The sequence below is a fragment of the Solanum stenotomum genome, chromosome 3 (genome assembly GCF_019186545.1).
Source record: "Solanum stenotomum isolate F172 chromosome 3, ASM1918654v1, whole genome shotgun sequence".
In the NCBI taxonomy this organism is placed as follows: Eukaryota; Viridiplantae; Streptophyta; class Magnoliopsida; order Solanales; family Solanaceae; genus Solanum; species Solanum stenotomum.
The window spans coordinates 55,416,940-55,436,290 of NC_064284.1; the positions used below are offsets into that span (position 1 = coordinate 55,416,940).

Consider the following 19,351-nt stretch of genomic DNA (forward strand, 5'->3'; position numbering starts at 1 on the left):
ATGGAATAATAATGGTTCCAAACACACTATTATGTATTGAGAAAAGTATTGCTAATTCAAGAAGAGTATAAATAGCCCCAAAAGAAGTTTCAATTAGTATAGTAAAGATCAGTTTTCTCTAAAGAAGGTCTTTTGAGCACTCACTCATAAAAAATATTAGTATGACCATTATTGCATATTTTTGGAGTAGTATTGAGTGTCGAACTGAGTACGAGTATAAATAACTCAAACCCTTTAACCTACACCGCTAACGTAGATAGGATCGAGCTATTGGTTTGGGAGACTCCTCACCCAGCCTCATTAAGGGATTTTCAGATAGATCCATAAGTTAAGTTTTGTTTTCCTATACTCTGGCAAGGTATAGGATGACTCAACAATGTGGGATAGACGTTGTATCATCACGAGACTCATAGTGATGGTTGTCGGTTAGATAAACTCCCCAAGAAAAATAAAATACTATTTTACAAATTGACATGCATTAGTTTATTCAGACGCAAACTTTATTTGTTTTATTACATTGCATGTTTTACTTTAAGTCAAGTTATTTTCAGTATTTTTTCGGCTCACATACTGTTTTATTCAGCTTTATTACATACCGTACATTTCATGTACTATCACGTCTTTCGATAGCGCATCATTTTATAATATAAATATAAGTGCTCAGGATCAACAATTGGTACTTTGTTGAGATCACTACCTCATCAGCCTTTTCTGAGAGCTCCTTACTTTCAGGGGATTGCATTCATTATGCTTATTATTAGTAGTAGTAGTCAGTTAGTATTTTTGAGGTAGCGGTGGGTCTTGTCCTGACACCTACCTTCAGTTTAGTAGAGGCTTCATGGGCAAAGTTAGAATGTCAGTTCAATATTTTCTTGCAGACGTTTCAAACATTTTCATTATCTTTATTCAGTACTTTCAGACAAAGCATGAGATTGAGCTAAGTATTTTTTCTTGAATGCTTATCATTAAAGTTCCGCATGTATGTGTTTAGTATTCCCCTAAGTAGTTAGCTAGGCCAAGGATTTATTTGGGACTAACAGTGATTTCTGAGTACCGAGCATGCCTAGGTTGTAGACTTGGGGTGTGATAACGGGACCACATTATCAGGCCCGAATCAGATCAGGACAATTTCAGGGATAATTTTGCACTTCGATCATTTAAGGTTATTTTTGTCTAGGAATTTTCTGAAGTTTAGTATATTTACACTATATTTAGACATATTTCACCCACATGATTCAATCTTAATACTCGTTGTTTTCACTAAATTATATTGTTTCGACTTATGGAATGTGTTTTAATAGGTGCAAAGACCTTGAAATTTGTTACGTATCAAGAAAAAGATGGAAGAAAATCTCAAAACAAATTCCAAAGCAAGAGGGAGTAAAAAATATCGAAAGTTTAGCCCCTACAAAAAATAAGATCAAGGCGAAGTTGTCTGCCTCGCTGCAGGGTGGGACATTCCTACCCAAATTTTAGGCTTTCCAAGTTTGACTTGGTGAGCATTTGAAGATATTTTAAAACTCTTTTAAGACTCTACTTCTGCATTTTAAAAAGAGAGTCCATATTGAAGAGGAGAATGCAGGTGGAGCACAAAGAAGAGCAAAAACACTATTATTCTAGTTTTAATTTTTAAATCTAAATTAGATTATTTTTCTATGTTGTTTATGAATTCTACGTACTTTGTAAAGTCAAATACTGTACTGCTAAAAGTTCTTACTCTTGTATTGTGATCATTGTATGGACATCTTTATCTTAATTATATGAATGTTAAGCAGATTCTACCATTATGTTTTATTTATTTTAATTTATACTCGCTATTTATGACTTCGCGATCCATACAAAAATTGGATAATTGCTAGCAGAACTCTAGAGAAAAAGGTTAGAAATAGAACGTGAATGAATTAGAGGCTAGGACATAAATAAACCTAATTTTCTCGCTTGATTCAGATACAAAAAAATATATAAATACATTCGGAGTAGTTTGCCACATCCCCATTCAACAATGTAGGTGTGAGGCTAATTTCAATAGGTGGTTATACATCCTGAGATATCATGACCATATTATAAACCTTATGATTCAATAATTCAATAAATATCTTAAATATGCTTAACAACTATAATTATATATGATGAAATTACAGAAGTGTCATATCCCTAAGTCTTTATCTCTATGTGAGCAAATCTTACGACTCAATCTTCTTTACTATTATTACTCTGTCGAATTCATAAATGGAATAAATTATCAAAACAAATGCTCTGAAATGGGACAACAATAATTATAATAAATACAATAGTGAAATTGATAGGTTGTCAGTAGCTAAATCCTTGTAGGAATGATAAGCCCGATTGTATTGACAATCACATATTACTTGCAATCACATATACATGTGTGTGTTGGGAGAAAAAAAACAAGATTTTGACAATGTTTTTGGGGAATTAAAGAATCAACAAGTTAGACATTTTTCTATTATTATTGTTATTATAGTGTTAAGGCTTGTCTTTGGTTGTTATAATCACAGTTAATAAATTCTATGTAAACTTTCAATAGTAAGACAAACCCTTGCGAAGTTGAAGTAAACCTTACGACATTTCAACCGGTACCAAAAAGTTTCTTTCATCAAAGTTTAAGGTGAAACCCTTGTTATAAATGAAACAAAAATCAATTAGAACCAACATTAATGGTAACTGAGCTAGCATCCCCAATCTCAGTACACAGAGTTATAGTTCCACTAGCAGAAACGTCCTTCTGATACTATAAGGTCAAAAATTACTGAAATATGGGAGCTAAAACAAAATATGATGCAACTCTTGTATTCAAAGGGACAATTTATAGGTTTTTATCACATGAGGACCTGTAGGATCATCTATAAAACCTTCTGAACATTGTCGATACTTAAATCATATAGGGCGTGTCAACAGACTATATCAGACTAACTATATTCTTGTTCTTGTTATATAGGGATCCATATTCCTTGTGATTATCATATAATCAATGGTCCTTACAGGATTACCTTAGAATAAGAATGGGCTTTGAGAATCAGTTACTTGTTTGTAAATTTATTGAATCATGTGTTATGAAAATCATTACTTGTTCTTGAGCTCTTTGGATTATATGTCAATTTTTCGGGCTTTAATATGATATATAAAGTATTATTTCATATTTAAATAGTTTCAAGTAATTTAATTAATATATTGTCTTTTAGCAAAATAGAAGTACTTTGAAAATCATTATTTATTCTCAAACTCATTAGATTATATGTACGATTGATGGGGGATATCATATGATATAATAGAGTATTGGTTCCATGTTTGAGTACTGTTAATTTAACACCCCAAAAGTTCCTAAGTCTAGAACACATTTGGAAAAGTTCAGAAAAATTAATCCGTAGAAATTTTTTGTGTTTTATGTTACCATCTACAGATCGTGGAAGCTTTCATGAGGCATAGATCAATCTGTAAAATAAAGTATTGAAACTTGCAATTCAACCTGGATTTCACGGATCCCTTTACGGACTATAAGCCTTTTTATGGACGGTAAATATGTCTCATAGAACTAGACTTCAGAACTTGGGATAACCTTTAGAAATTCAAAATTTCTCTATTTTCTATGGACACTTGTATGACTGATAGATTGTTCTACGTCCGTAGAAGGTGTCTGTAGATGACCTCTGACAATTTTTAATTCAGGATCATTTTGATCTTTTCTCTCTATTTTAATTCCTATACTATGTCATTTTAACCTATTCAAAATAGGACTAAAGAAATTTTATCAGCCTAAACCTTCCTTTACACGCATAAAACCCCAAATTAGATTTGCTTTCTCTTAAGGTTCCTCTGAAGGAAGAATTAGGGTTCCTAAGCTTCAAGTGTCCATTCACTAATTCAAGCCAATATTTCCATTCTAGGTGTGTGGAATCTTATCAATTGGTATATTTTCACCTATTGAGTCCCAAAATGACCTCATTTCTTCAGTTTATGATTCCTACAAAACTTAGGATTTTATTATTTCATGGGTTTTCAATACAAATAATTAGTTCTTCTTCACGAGTAACATGTTCTTGCATGTTTTTACTTGTGATTTTCTGTTTAAAATTATATTTCATCAACCCTCGACTTATAAATATTTTCATGACTAAGAATTATGTAATTTCATATGCATGTTTTTAGTTTATCAGATTTCATGATTTAGATACTTTAACATAAAATGTCTCTCAATATTTTATTAGTTTATCATGATTCATGAGCTACTAAGTTATTATCAGTTATTCAATATAAGTTAGTATTATCATATTATTATTTCTTCAATTTAAAATGCACATTTTTCATGAGAGTTTTACTTAGCACCGAGGATAAGTAGAGATAAGGGCTCACAGTCATCATCTGTCGGAGTTTTTAGTAGTAATCTCCAAGTCTCAGAAATACGTGCCATGTAGGATTTAAGGGATTTCCTGTTAGTTGAGTTGACTCCTTAGTCTTTTACAAACATTAACTTAGTGGATCCGCATTAGCTCAACTTAGCCTTTATACCTTGGCTTAGTATATTAGGCCCTTTGGATATGTATTATACATCAAACTTCATTGTAGTAGGTCATATGATTATGTGTCAGTGTTAGTACCTCCCACAATACAATCTCTCAATTGTTCCATGACCCAACGTTCAGTTATATCAGTACAATATATTCTTATTAAATTTCATGTTATTTAGTTGGTCAATACATCAATATGTTTCTTTAGTTCATCATGTTCAGTGTTTATGTATCATCTTTATCCTACATACTTAGTACATTCAAAGTACTAACTGCATACTTTCTGCAATCTCATTTGAAAATATGGGCTCAGACATTCAATGCTCATGCCACAATTAATATAGATTCCAGTCAGCGTAGCAGAAGTATTTGGTGAGTCTTCATTCTTCGAGGACAACCCTTACCTTTAACTGTTTTAAATATGCTTTATTTCAGTTTTCAGACCGTTGGAGTTAGCTAGGGGCTTGTCCTAGCAACTTGTCTTAGTAGAGGCTTTGAAGGAGTTAGTTTAGATTAAGCTATATATGTTATAAAACATATGTATGTCTATTTATTTTTATAGACTATTTATTTTTAGCTTTTGCACAGTATTTTAGTTATCTTTAGTTATTTCATGTTTATCTTAGTGTCATGCTTAACTATGAAGTTATCTTGGGGTCACTTGTAGCTCTAAGTACTGTGTCAAAACTAGGGAATAGTCTCAGATTGTGACAGTTAAGTCCCTTATTATAAATTATTTATTTCTTTTTAGCCAAATAGTAGTACTTTGAGGACCATTACTTATTTTCAAACTCATTAGATCATGTATCCAATCGATAGATGTTGTCATATGATATAATAATTGATTAGTTTCATTTTTAAATACTGTTAAATCCATTATCATAATTTAATTAATTAATTAATTACTTTTTTAGTCAAATAGTAGTTTAGCCTATATATATACCAAGTGGGTGATTATTGAAAAATAATTTAATAGTTAAATAGAAGACATATTTGTTAACAATTGACATGGATGAATTTATGATATACTTATCTTTAGTCCATCATCAATATAGAGGGTAGTTGATGATCGTTAGTAAAGTAGTTGAACTTTTACAACAATAGAGAAATTAATTAGCTAGAGATTATAATGGTAGGAATAACAAATGTTGGAATTAATGGATTCACATCTTGATGTTTAGTGTTCCAATATTGTCTCTTAGTTTTTCAATAAGTCTTTTAGAATTTTGTAATACATGTATCTAGTTAATTGTGCAAGACTTTTGGTTTTATAATTTTAGTGGTATAAATATAGATGTAGTTGATGATTGTAATCATCTCAAGTGGTCTTAAGTAGCCTATATAAAAATTGAGCAATATCTAAAGAATATATTCTCCTTCTATATTTCCTACAAATTGGTATCAGAGCAATTTTTTGTTCTTAATATGAGGTTAAGTAAAGAAAAAAATATGACATCCAAAACAAATGAAGGTGCTGATTCTTTAGATGTTCTTACTCCTTTTTTTTTTTTTATGGAAATGACTTTGAATACTGGAAGATAAGAATGAGAACCCATTTGAAAGCTAAAGGTTTGTGGACTATGAAGAGCAAGAAAATGATGGTGAAATTACAGCAATAGAGATGAAAAATCTTGAGGCTAAGTACCGTCAAGATGCAAAAGTCTTGAACAAAATCCAAATGGGAGTCTCAAGAGCATAGTTTGCAAAAATTGCTACTTGTGAGACTGCAAAGGAAGCTTGGGAGTCTCTAGAAACAAAGGTGTATGGTGACGAAAAGGTACGCACTATAAATATTTAAACTCTTGGAAGAGAGTTTCAAAACTTGAAGATGACAGAATTTGAAAAAATAGATGAATATTGCACAAGTCATGAAATTGTTAATATAATGAGAAATCATGGTGATACTATTTCTGACCAACAAGTTGTGGAAAAGATTCTAATTAGTGTCACATAAAAGTATGAGTACATTGTTGCTATCATTGAGGAGACGAAAGATCTTTCTAAGCTTTCTATGAAAGAGCTAATTGGATCATTTCGTACACACGAGAAGCGAAGATTTTTTCATGTATATCAACCCAAAGAGACGATTTTCTAGTCCAGAACCAATGAAAATTCTCAAAATTTCTCAAAAAATCAATAAAATAAAAATTGCAACCCAAAAAAGAAGTAGGATCATGATGATTCTTCTAAGAAGGTTGAAGAAAGTGAGAAAAATACTAGTCTTTTTTGTCAAATTTGCAAAAGGACTAATCACAATGCAGAAGAATATTGGCACAAAGGCAAGCTCCAATGTAACTTTTGTAAAAAGTTTGGCCACATTGAGAAGGATTGCTGGCACAAGCAACGGGAGCAAGAAAATATTTGTGAATAATAGGAGGAAGAAAGGGAAGAAAACCTTTTCTTTAATTCTCAATCTGATGCTTCAGTAAAAACCAATGAATGATATATTGATAGCGATTGTAGTAATCACATGATTGGAGATGAATATGCTTTCCTCTCAATTAATAGTAGCATCACTACTAAAGTGAGAATGGAGAATGAAGCTTTAGTTAATGCAAAAGGCAAATATACCATTTTGATCAACATAAAAGGGAGCGGTAAGAGAATTCATGATGTGATTTATGTTCCTAACTTAGAAGAAAATTTGCTTATTGTTGGTCAATTCATGGAAAATGGTTATTCTCTTGCGTTTCGAGATAATTATTGCAAGATTTATGATAAAATTGAGCCAAATCAAGTCATTGTTGAAGTAGAGATGATAAAAATAAAATTTCCTTTACAATTTCATTACAATACATTCAAAAATGAAGTTGTAGATCATTCATGGCTTTTGCACAAAAGATTTTGTCACTTGAATTTTCATGGTTTGAAGCTTCTCAAGCAAAAATACATGGTACCAGGCCTTCCTGAGATACATATTGAGATTAACGTAGAGAATACTTCTATCATATCTTTAGATGTGTCAAATAAAGAAGAGGATGAGGAAGAGGAGGATGTCCTTCAAGGGGGAGAAATCTCAGATTTAGATGATCAAGAACCACCTCCAAGAGGAACAAAAATATTGAGTGACATTTATCAAAGATGTAACTTTGCTGGTGTTGAGAAAGAAACTTATGAGGAGGCAATAAAGCATGATGTTTGGAAGAAAGCCTTGGCAGAAAAAATTTGGATGATTGAGAAAAATAATACTGGAGAGTGTGAGTATACCGAAAGAAAGAGAAGTTGTAAGTCTAAAGTGGATTTACGAAACCAAACTCAATCAAGAAGGAGATATTCAAAAGAACAAGATAAAAGTGAAATTCAGTTGCAATTATTGTTAGACAAGAGAACAACTTGTTGACATCTTCACCAAAGCACTTCCTAGAGATTTTTTTTGCTATTTTCTAGAACGCATTGGAGTTGTCAAGAAAATGCATTAAGGGGGAGTGTTGGAATTAATGCATTCACATCTTGATGTTTAGTATTCCAATATTGTCTCTTAATTTTTCAATAAGACTTTTAGAATTTTGTAATACATGTATCTAGTAAATTATGATACAAGTATCTAGTTAATTGTGCTAGACTTTTGATTTTATATTTTTAGTAGTATAAATAGAGATGTAGGTGATGATTGTAATCATCTCAAGTGGCCTTAAGTAGCCTATATAAAACTTGAGCATTCTCTAAAGAAAGTATTCTCCTTCTATAATTCCTACATAACAATGGCTAAGAGTGTAACGACCGAATTCCATCATTATAGAAAAGACAATAAGGAAGTAATTTGGGCAAGAAATCTTTTGAGTATCAACTTGGAAATTTCTAGCCTAGGCAGACTTGGACGAAATCTGAGTCAAGTGAGGTCTAGGGAAATTTGGTAATGACTGGGGGATTTAATTATGATTTTGATCACGTGAGTGGATATCCAAGACGTTAAGCAACATGTACATGCTTTATGGAATCGAATTCGGGAGAGTAGAACTCCCGAAACTGATATTGGAATGAAAGGGTAGTTTTAGAACGTCAAGGGTTGAAAGTGTGTTACGAAATAGGAGCTTGGGACTCAAATTTTGAGTTTCTATCTCCGTGCAAGCCGCCAGGGTGGGATTAATCCCGCTAGGGCGGGGCTGCTGTGGCGGGATGCGGCACGGCGGGCCAGTCGCGACTTAAGTAAATGAAAAACCCCAATTTGGTTATTTTCTGCAAAATTTCATTCTTCAGAGCTAAGGGACGACCCAATGCTAAAGATAAGGTAATTAATCCCCTAATCAATATTTCGATTCTTAGAACTTAGAATCTTGGATAATTATTGTTGGGGGAGGGTTTTTACCTGAAGTTAATGGTGGAAAATACCTTAGTTGAGTATTAGGATCTTGGGTTTAGCCTTGGATTGATAGCTAGATTATTATTCGGGAAAATTTGGCCTTGTTTATTGATCCTTGCATTAAATACTTGGTTTAGACCCAGAACGAGTTGAAACACTTCGGAAATGGAAGGCTCAGGTGTCTTGGGAGTACTAAGGCTTGGTTTAGAGGTAGGTGATGGTTTGATTTCCTGTTGTGTGATATATGCTAGTTAATTTCTTCATTGTATGCATGCATGGGGAATGTGAATCAAATCTAATGAAATGATTATGTGTGAACAATTACATGCCATGAACCTATTACTTGATTGTATGACTATGAGTATTATTTATTACAGGTGTGATTATGGTTATGCTGACTGGATTTGCTGTCACGTTTCGACACATATATTGGATCGGATATCACATTTTGACACATATATTGGACCGGGTGTCACGTTCTGACACATGTATATTGAATCGGGTGTCACGTTCTGACACACTAACAGTTTGGGTGTGGGTTCCATGAGAGGACCACTTGTGATTATTACATTTATATGTACCTGTCTTTGATATTGGGAAATTGCATGTTGCTCCTAAAATGATAACTGAATTATGCATTCTATATATGTGTGTTTAATGTGTTATAATTGGTTGCGTATATTGCGTTTACTGGAGTAGCTGCATGATCCTACCAGCGCACCGTGGTTTTGTGTGATGATATTGTTCTTTCTCTTTCTTTGTTGAGTACATGACATCTTCAGGTGGCTACTAATAGACCTCAGTTAAGAGATCATTGACTGAGACTGGATATGAGTGTGAGCAGTTTTTTAAGGCTGCCATGGATCCATCCTTAGTTTAGTCCATTCTTTTCAGATCCAGACTACATATTTAGACTTTTACTTATGTTTAGTTTTTCGGGGTTGCACCCCCTTGTTCTTAGACTTGTTGATTAGTAGAGTTTTGATACAATGACTTTCAGGTTCTAGGGGTTGAACTTCCGCAATAAGTAAGTTTGTTTCTTTAAACCTTTGGAGTTTATGGTAACTCCATATTTAGTTCGTCAGTTAAACCTGCTTCTGTATCTTTAAATGTTTTAGTCTCTTAAAAATTGCTTAGCCGGGTTGTAGTAATGGTTCTCCTACCGAAGGGTTAATGTGGGTGCCAATCACGGCGGTTTGGTTCATGACAAAGTTAGTATCAGAGCCCTAGGTTTGTTGATCTCATTGTACCAAAATGAGTCTAGAAGATGTCTTGCGGAACGGTACAGATAGATTTGTACTTTTCTCCAAAAGGCTATAGGAAATTTGAAAATCTCTCTGTCTTCTTCTCCTTTCGTGCTATGACTTGATTCCAATTGGTATCTGGTGATCCAAATTGGTATCTTATCTCTTTCACTTTTCTGTCCACTGATGATTAATATGCGATACAACGACGTCAGGCCTGTAGCCCCCATCAATGAGCCATTTGAGAGACCCGCCACAAGAGGCCGCGGTCGAGGTAGGGGTAAAGGGAGAGGAAGGGGCAGGGGACAAGGAAGGGTAGCACCTGCTCGGAGTGGAGCCTGGTTGAGAATATTCCTAGGGAAAAGGCCCCTCCTGCACCCCAACAAGAGGTCCATGAGAATGTGGAGATCGAAGACGAGGAGGATATTGGACCAGAGGAGGAGGTACAAGCTGAGACTACATGTCTTCCTCCCTTAGACCCAATGTTAGCTCAATAGATCATGACCTCTTGAAGGGGTTGGTCGGCCCTGGAATCCTTCCCACAATGCAAGCGTCTCAACCTCCAGTCAACCGCCTCATTGCTGCTACTATTCCCAAGGTAGATGGAGCATTAGGCATGAATGCCTTTTTCTGTCCCCTATTGGGTCTTGTGATGATTGGTACTGAGCATGAGATGTTGACTATGTTTCTAAAGCTGAAGTCGCCTATGTTCTATGGTTCTGAGAGTGAGGACGCCTATGAGTTCACTCTGGATTGCTATGAGAGGCTTCACAAGTTAGGCATTCTACATCAACATGGAGTAGAGTTCATGACCTTCTATCTTTAAGGTGAGGCTAAACAGTGGTGGATAGCCTATGTGAAATACACATCGCCTGTTTTCCCCCACTCACTTAGATGTAGTTCCATGTTTTGTTTCTGGAGAACTATGTGCCCCAAACTTTAAGGGATCAGAAGAAGGACGAGTTCATGGCCTTGGAGCAGAGTGGTATGAATGTAGCTGCTTATGAGGCTAAGTTACATGCCTTTTGCAGATACGCTACACAGTTGGTGACTACAGAGGAAGAGGATTCATATATTCGTCAAAGGATTGAACCCCGAGTTACATGTATTGTCTATTCACATGACCTCTGTAGGTAAAAGTTTAAATGAGGTGTCAAATTTTGTGAAGAAAGTGGAAGGAATTCGACATGATGGGCAGGCCAAGGCTCTGTCTAAGAAGCCTAAAAACGCCGGTAACTTTCATGGTTACTACTCCAGAGGTTCAGGTAGGTCGACACTTGCAACCCAACCAATTCATTCTGCCATTCCCGCTTCTACAGGTGGTTACTCGGGAACTTCATAGCAGAGTCCTATTCAGGATAGTCAGGGAGCCCGCCTTCGTCTGGTAGCAGGCCGTCCTTTGACCGCAGTTGTTACAATTATGGAGAACTCGGGCATATGAAGAGAGATTGTCCCCATCCGCTCATGTCTGATCTCATGCAATAGAAGACTAGAGCAGTGGTACCAGCGGGCAGTGGTAGTAAAGGTAGAGGACGTCCACAAGGTGGGTGAGAAGGAAATCAGCGAGGCTGTGGAGGTCGGAGAAATGGTAATGCAGGTAGAGGATCAGTGCAGCCAGGCAAGGAGGTTGCCCGTCAAAATGACAGGACTCATTTTTATGCCTTTCTAGGCAAGATCGAGGTTGAGGCGTCTGATGCATTGATCACATGTACTATTTTTATTTATGACCAGATGGCTACTGTTTTGTTTAATTCAGGTTCTACTTATTCATATGTGTCAGTTTAGTTTGCCTTGGGATTTGATGTGGTTTGTGATGTGCTTAATGCCCACATCCATGTTTCTACCCCAGTTGAAGAGTCTGTCATAGTCACCCATGTATATCGTGCTTGTCCTGTTCTGTTTATGGGTTATCAAACTTGGGTTGATCTGATTATTCTGGATATGACTGACTTTGATATAATCTTAGACATGACTTGGTTGTCCCCCTATTATATTGTGCTTAATTGTAATGCTAAGTCAGTAACTCTAGAGATCTAGAGTAGGGAAAGGTTAGAGTGGGAAAGGGTGTACAAGCCTTACCTAGCTAAGGTCATATCTTTCGTTCGGTCTAGGAAATTGGTGGTGCAGGGGTGTATGGCGTATTTAGCACATAATCGGGAAGTTTATGCTGAATCTCCCTCTATTGAGTGTATTCCGGTAGTGTCTGAGTTCAAGAAAGTGTTTCCTACCGATTTGCCTGGTATGCCTCCGGATAGAAATATAGATTTCTGCATTGACTTGGAGCCAAACACTCGCCCCATCTCTACTCCCCCTTATCACATGGCTTCGGCAAAATTGAGAGAGCTTAAAGCTCAATCCAGGAGCTTCTTGATAAAAGTTTCATCGGTCCTAGTGCTTCCCCATGGGGTGCTCCTTTCTTGTTTGTTAAGAAAAATGATGGTAGTATGAGGATGTGCATAGACTACCGATAGTTGAATAGGGTGACCATTCAAAATAAGTATTTGTTGCCTCGGATAGATGATCTATTTGACCAGTTGCAGGGTGCATCAGTTTTCTCTAAAATTGACCTAAAGTCTGGTTCCATCAATTAAAGATTAGGCATGAGGATGTACCAAAAATGACATTTAGGACCCGCTATGGGCACTATGAGTTCTTAGTGATGTCGTTTGGGTTGACCAATGTGCCTGCTGCCTTCATGAGTTTGATGAATGGTGTGTTCAAACCATTCCCGAATTCTTTTGTTATCATCTACATTGATGACATTTTTGGTTTATTCGAAGAGTAAGGAAGAGCGCGCCGATCATCTTCGTATTATTTTGGGTGTCCTTGGAAAACAGAAGTTGTATGTAAAATTTTCCAAGTGTGAGTTTTGGTTGACTTCAGTTGCCTTTTGGGGCATGTAGTTTCAAAGGAAGGGGTGATGGTAGATCCTCAAAAGATCAAAGCGGTGAAGAACTAGGTCCGGCCTAGCTTGGTGACAGAAGTTAGGAGTTTCATGGGGCTCGCGAGCTACTACCGGCTGTTTATGAAAATATTTGCTTCTATCGCCACACATTTGACAAGGCTGACCAAAAAGGAGGTGCCTTTCGAGTGGACCGACAAGTGTGAGGAGAGCTTCCAAAAGCTTAAGACCCTTCTGACCACATAACCTATTGTGGCACTACCGGTGGAAGGTAAAAATTTAATTATTTATTGTGATTCTTCACATTCAGGTTTGGTTGCTGTGTTGATGCAGGATAAGGATGTCATAGCTTATGCATCGCGTCAGTTAAAAGTTCATGAGAGGAACTACCCGACACATGACTTGGAGTTGACAGCGATAGTGTTTGCCCTCAAGATCTGGCGGCATTACCTTTATGGTGTCAAGTGTGAAGTGTTTACTGACTATCGTAGTCTACAAAATATATTCACTCAAAAGGACATGAATCTGAGACAACGAAGGTGGATGGAGTTACTCAAGGATTATGATGATACCATTCAGTATCATCTTGGTAAGGCTAGCGTGGTGGAAGACACATTAAGCCGAAAGACGGTAAGTATGGGTAGTCTAGCTTGCTTGGGCGTGTCCAAGTGACCTTTGGCCAAAAAGATTCAAACCTTGGAGTCTAAGTTTGTGCAGTTGGGCATCTTAGAGAAAGGTGGGGTATTGGCCAGTATTGAGGTTAGGCCCACATTTATTGAGGAGATTAAGGCCAAGCAGTTTTAGGATGAGAGTTTGAATGAGCTCAGAAAGAAGACAGTGTCTGGCAAGGCACAAGATGCAACTCTTGATGCCGGTGGTGTGCTTAGTTTTAAGGGAAGAATTTGTGTTCCCCGAGTGGATGACTTGATTCAGAAGATGTTGATAGAATCCTATGGTTTGAGGTATTACATTCATCCGGGTGTGACCAAGATGTACTGAGACTTGAAACGACTTTATTGGTGTCCTGACATGAAGAAATACATAGTTGAGTTTGTGGCTAAGTGCCAAAACTGTCAGCAGGTAAAGTATGATCACCAAAGAGCTGTAGGTTTGCTTCATCGAATGCCAATCCCTGAATTGAAATGGGAAAGGATAGCTATGGATTTTATGGTTGGTCTTCCCAAGACCTTAGGGAAGTTTGATTACATTTGGGTGGTGGTTGACAGACTGAGTAGACTATAAAGCTCAGCAACTGGCTAAGGTTTATGTGAAGGATGGGGTGCCTCTTTCCATCATCTCGGACCGTGCTACGCAGCTCACATCCAAGTTTTAGGGAAAATTGCATGAGGAGTTGAGCACTCAATTCAATTTTAGCACAACCTTCCATCCATAGACGATTGGGCAGTCAGAGAGGACTATTCAAGTGTTAGAGAACATGTTGAGGGCCTGTGTGATTGACTTTGGAGGGCATTGGGATAAATTCCTACATTTGTGTGAGTTATCCTATAATAACAGTTACCACTCCAGTATCGACATGGCACCGTTCGAGGCACTTTATGGGAGGAAGTGTAGCTCACCCATAGGGTGGTTTGAGGCTGGAGATGTGAAACATTTGGGGATTGATTTGGTGAAAAATGCTCAAGATAAGGTAAAAAGAATCCAAGCTAAGCTTATAGCAGCCCAGAGTCGATAGAAAAAGTATGCAGACCGTAAGGTAAGGGACATGGAGTTTCAGGCCGGTAAGCAAGTTCTTCTAAAAGTGTCACCCATAAAGGGGGTGATGAGATTCGACAAGAAAGGAAAGCTTAGTCCTTGATACATCGGTCCATTTGAGATTATTAGTTGTGTAGGGCCAATGACTTATAGGTTGGCTTTACCTATCTGGAGTCCATCCAATATTCCATGTGTCCATGTTGAAGAAGTATCATGGGGATGAAGATTACCTCATAAAATGAGACTCAATTTTGTTAGACAAAGACCTTCAGTATGAGGAGAAACCGATTGCAATTCTTGATCGCGATGTCAAGAAGCTGAGGACCAAGGAGATAAAGTCTGTGAAAGTTCAATGGAATCATCATCCGCTTGAGGAAGCTATGTGAGAAACCGAGAAGGACATGCGAGACAAATATCCAGTTGTTCGACAATTCATGTACTACTCTATTCTTGACTTATCCATTTCTCCTAGTTATCAGTCGGGGACGAGTGATGGGTAAATTGGTATATATTGTAACGACTTGATTCCGTCGTTATAGAAAAGTCAATGGGGAAGGAAATTCCCCAGAAGACTTCTGGGTAGTGACTTGGAAATTTCTAGCCTAGGCCAAACTTGGACGAAATCTGAGTCAAGTGAGGTCTAGGGAAATCTGGTAATGAATGGAGATTTAATTATGATTTTGATTACGTGAGTAGATAGCCAAGACGTTAAGGAGCCTGTACGGCTGTACAAAATCGAATTCAGGCGAGTAGAACTCCTGAAAATGATCTTGGTGTGAAAGGGTAGTTTTAGAACATCAAGGGTTAAAAGTATGTCGTGAAATGGAAGCTTGGGACTCAAATTCCGAGTTTCTGTCTACGTGCAAGCCGCTGGGGTGGGTTTAATCCCACCAGGGCGGGGCCGCTGTGGCCGGATGTGGCTCGTCGTGGTGGGCCCGTCGCTACTTAAGTTGGGGAAAAACCCCAATTTCGTTATTTTTCACAACACTTCATTCTTCAGAGCTAAGAGACGACCCAGGGAAGTTTCTTATCAGATTCCCACGACTTGTAGTGCTAAAGGTAAGATAATTACTTCCCTTATACGTATTTCGATTCTTAGAACTTAGAATCTTGGGTAATTATCGTTGGAGGAGGATTTTAGCTTGAAGTTAATGGTGTGAAAAGTCCTAGTTGAGTATTAGGATCTTGAGTTTGGCCTTGGATTGATATCTTGATTATTAACTGGGTAAATTAGGCCTTGTTTATTGATCCTTGCATTAATTACCTATTTTAGGCAAAAAATGAGCTGAAAGACTTCGGAAAGGGAAGGCTCATGTGTCTTGGGAGTATTCAGGTTTGGTTTCGAGGTAGGTGATGGTTTGATTTCCTGTTGTGTGATATATGTCGGTTAATTGCTTCATTGTATGCGTACATGTATGTGAATGGGGAATGTGAATCAAATCTAATGAAATGATTATGTGTGAACAATTACATGTCATGAACCTATTACTTGTTTGTATGACTATGTGTACTATTTATTATGAGTTTGATTGTGACTGTGGTTGTTCTGACTGGATCGAGTGTCATGTTCCGATACATATATTGGATCAGATGTCACGTTTCGACACATATATTGGATCAGGTGTCACGTTTCAACACATATATATTGGATCAGGTGTCACGTTCCTACATACTAACTGTTTGGGTGTGGGTTCCATGAGAGGACCACTTATGATTATTACATTCATATGTACCTGTCTTTGATATTGGGAAATTGTATGTCGCTCCTAAAATGATAACTGAATTATGCATTCTGTATGTGTGTGTTTACTGTTTTGGAATTGCTTCCATATATTGCGCTTACTTGAGTATATGCGTGATCCTACCAGTACACTGTGGTTTCATGTACTGATACTGCACTTGCTCTTTCTTTGTTGAGTATAGGGCATATTCAGGCGGCTATTGATAGATCTCAGTTAGGAGATCATTGACCGAGATCGGATCTGAGGGTGAGCCTGTTCTTTCATGCTGCCATGGATTCATCCTTAGTTTAGTCCATTCTTTTCGGACTCAGACTACATATTTAGACTTTTACTTATGTTTAGTTTTTGGGGTTGCACCCCTTTGTTCTTAGACTTGTTGATTAGTAGAGTTTTGGTACAATGACTTTCAAGTTCTAGGGGTTGAACTTCTACGATGAGTATGTTAGGTTTTTTGTTTAAACCTTTGGAGTTTATGGGAACTCCATATTTAGTTTGTCATTTAAACCTGCTTCTGTATCTTTAAATGTTTTAGTCTCTTAAAAATTGCTTAGACGGGTTGTAGTAATGGTTCTCCCACTGGAGGGTTAGTGTGGGTGCCAATCACAGCAGTCTGGTTCGTGACAGAGAGGTAGGAATAACAATGACTGAACTGGAGAAACTTTCTATCATTGCGGAGTGATTCTTTTGATGAAAAGTTTGAATATTTGACCGGAAAGGGAATCTACAAGGGGAGAAATCGGGAGTTCTTGGAGGGAAGAGGTTGATTTTTATTTTCTAAATCAGGTAATTTAAACTTTGAAGATTGGAACTATTTTGTAGGTAGTAATGTTTTAATATTTTGTTACTAAAATTGACCACTTTTTAACTTCGTTTTGTGAAGTGTCTATTTCACCAATTTTTTTTTATAAAATTGATGAATATTTTACTAATTGAGTTTTCAAAGTGTTATTTTAGTAGTGTACTTGTATAGGTGTAGTTAATATGTATTAGTCCTACATGCTCATGTTCAACATGAAAATGGGGCCATCGGCCCTTTTAGCCAGCCTATAAAATGCCTCCTTCCTGCTATAACTTTGCCATTCACCTTTCAAGTACAAACAACTTTTGGCTGACACTCTAATTACACCTAATTCACTACACATTGTCCTTGCAAACTCAAATAATACTTTTAAGTCATGGAATCCACTAATGTCACAGAATTCTATTATAACCCACCTCAATATAATTACACACCCACATTTCATGATCAGTCCATTAATAGAATCCCTAGTCCCTTGTATCACCTTCAAATTGGTCCTCCAATTCAAGAACTCAATTCACAATCAACTTATTTCAATGGTAACAATTCAACGTGTGATGAAATTGATGAGCTAATTAATGAAAGGAAAAAGAGAAGAATGATATCTAATAGAGAGTCCGCAAGGCGTTCGCGCATGCGCAAGCAAAAACACTTGAACGAACTATGGGCACAGGTTAGTGACCAATGTATAGTTTACGGGATTATATAAGATAGAGACGTATTCCAAATTTTAAAAGAGTACTAGCTTTCGAATAATTTTTATATATATATATATATATTTTGCTGATTTCTCTACACAAATAATACAAGATTAAGTTTATTTCTCCATACAAATTACTAGTATATATGGTACTCATTACTTTTTAATTAGTTTGTGCCAAAAATATGGATACCCTTCTATATTTGGAAGCTCCTTGTTTTCACATTTCTCACATTTACAAAGAATTATAAACATATAAAGATTAAATCTTGAATTCGCCTCATTACAGGTTAATTGCCTGCGGAACGAGAATCACCTACTCCTGAACAAACTTAATCATGTCTCAAAAGGCCATGACCAAGCACTTGAAGAAAATGCTCAACTCAAAGAAGAAACTGCTGGACTTCGTCAAATGGTTACTAACATGCAGCTCATGAATGGTCCTAATTATCCTTCTCTAAAAGATCTTCAACTTGACAATGATGAACCTTGTAATGGTTCATCTCAAAATGAATAGTATAAACATAAATGTGAATGTTCTTTAACTTAGCCTTATCTATATTTATGTTTTTCAACTTTGGGTATGCACAGATAGATACTTAAACTTGTACACAGAACAAGTAAACACATGTATTCTATTGACAATTATTAGCTTCCTATATGGCGTCCTACGTGTATTATGTCACGTAGGACACGTGTGTTTACTTGTTCAACTTTATATAAGTTTAAGTGTCTACTTATGCATACCCAAAGTTCAAGAACATAAATACCAACTGAGGTCAAATTAGAAGCCATATTTATATATGTATTATGCCAAATTTATAAAGTCCCCTATATATTATGCTTGTTGGCTATGGTTTTCTCTGTTTTTTCTTTCTTTATATTTGGATGATGGAAATAATTTGAGTTTTCCTCTCCTTATTGGTTAATATCTTTCCTTGTTGTGGTCAAGGCTATGATTATTATATATTTTCCCTTTATCTTTGTCGTTCTTGCAGTATTTGTCCCTATTTGTGTTTGTTTGTTTTCAAATTTAAACAGTGTAAACTTTAACTAATAATTTAAAATGTATTATCTCAATCATATTGATATAAGAATAATTTTAATTTAGAGTACTTTATTTTTAGTTTTTCATACATAGATTTTAATTTAAAAATATTAAGTTGATCAATTTAATTCTTTACTTTAATAATTAATCAAATTGATTACAAAAAAATAAGTAAAAAATGTTGGCTGCGTATCGATCGGTTCGGTTCGATTTTGAAGTTTATCGGTTTGTCTTATTGGTTATTGGTTTGTAGAGATGCTAAACCATTATAGAACTATTAAGATATTGGTTTATCGGTTATTGGTTTATCAGTTATTGATCGTTATCGGTTTAACCATTAAGATTTGACACAAAAAAAAACATTGAAAATCACTTAG

General features: G+C 36.2%; 1 protein-coding gene across 1 annotated transcript; it reads left to right on the plus strand.

Moving 5' to 3' along the window:
- Nucleotides 1-17,517: 17,517 nt before the first annotated feature.
- LOC125860087 (basic leucine zipper 43-like) lies at nucleotides 17,518-18,916 on the plus strand. Its single transcript, XM_049539981.1, has 2 exons — nucleotides 17,518-17,899; nucleotides 18,216-18,916. Exons 1-2 carry the CDS (start codon nucleotides 17,603-17,605, stop codon nucleotides 18,441-18,443), a joined length of 525 nt encoding a protein of 174 aa, XP_049395938.1. The 5' UTR covers nucleotides 17,518-17,602; the 3' UTR covers nucleotides 18,444-18,916.
- The last annotated feature ends 435 nt before the right edge of the window (nucleotides 18,917-19,351 follow it).

Coding starts and splice junctions, on each gene's coding strand:
- LOC125860087 (XM_049539981.1), top strand. CDS start 17,603: ATGGAATCCACTAATGTCACAGAATTCTATTATAACCCACCTCAATAT. Junction 17,900..18,215: donor TGAACGAACTATGGGCACAG/GTTAGTGACCAA, acceptor GCCTCATTACAG/GTTAATTGCCTGCGGAACGA.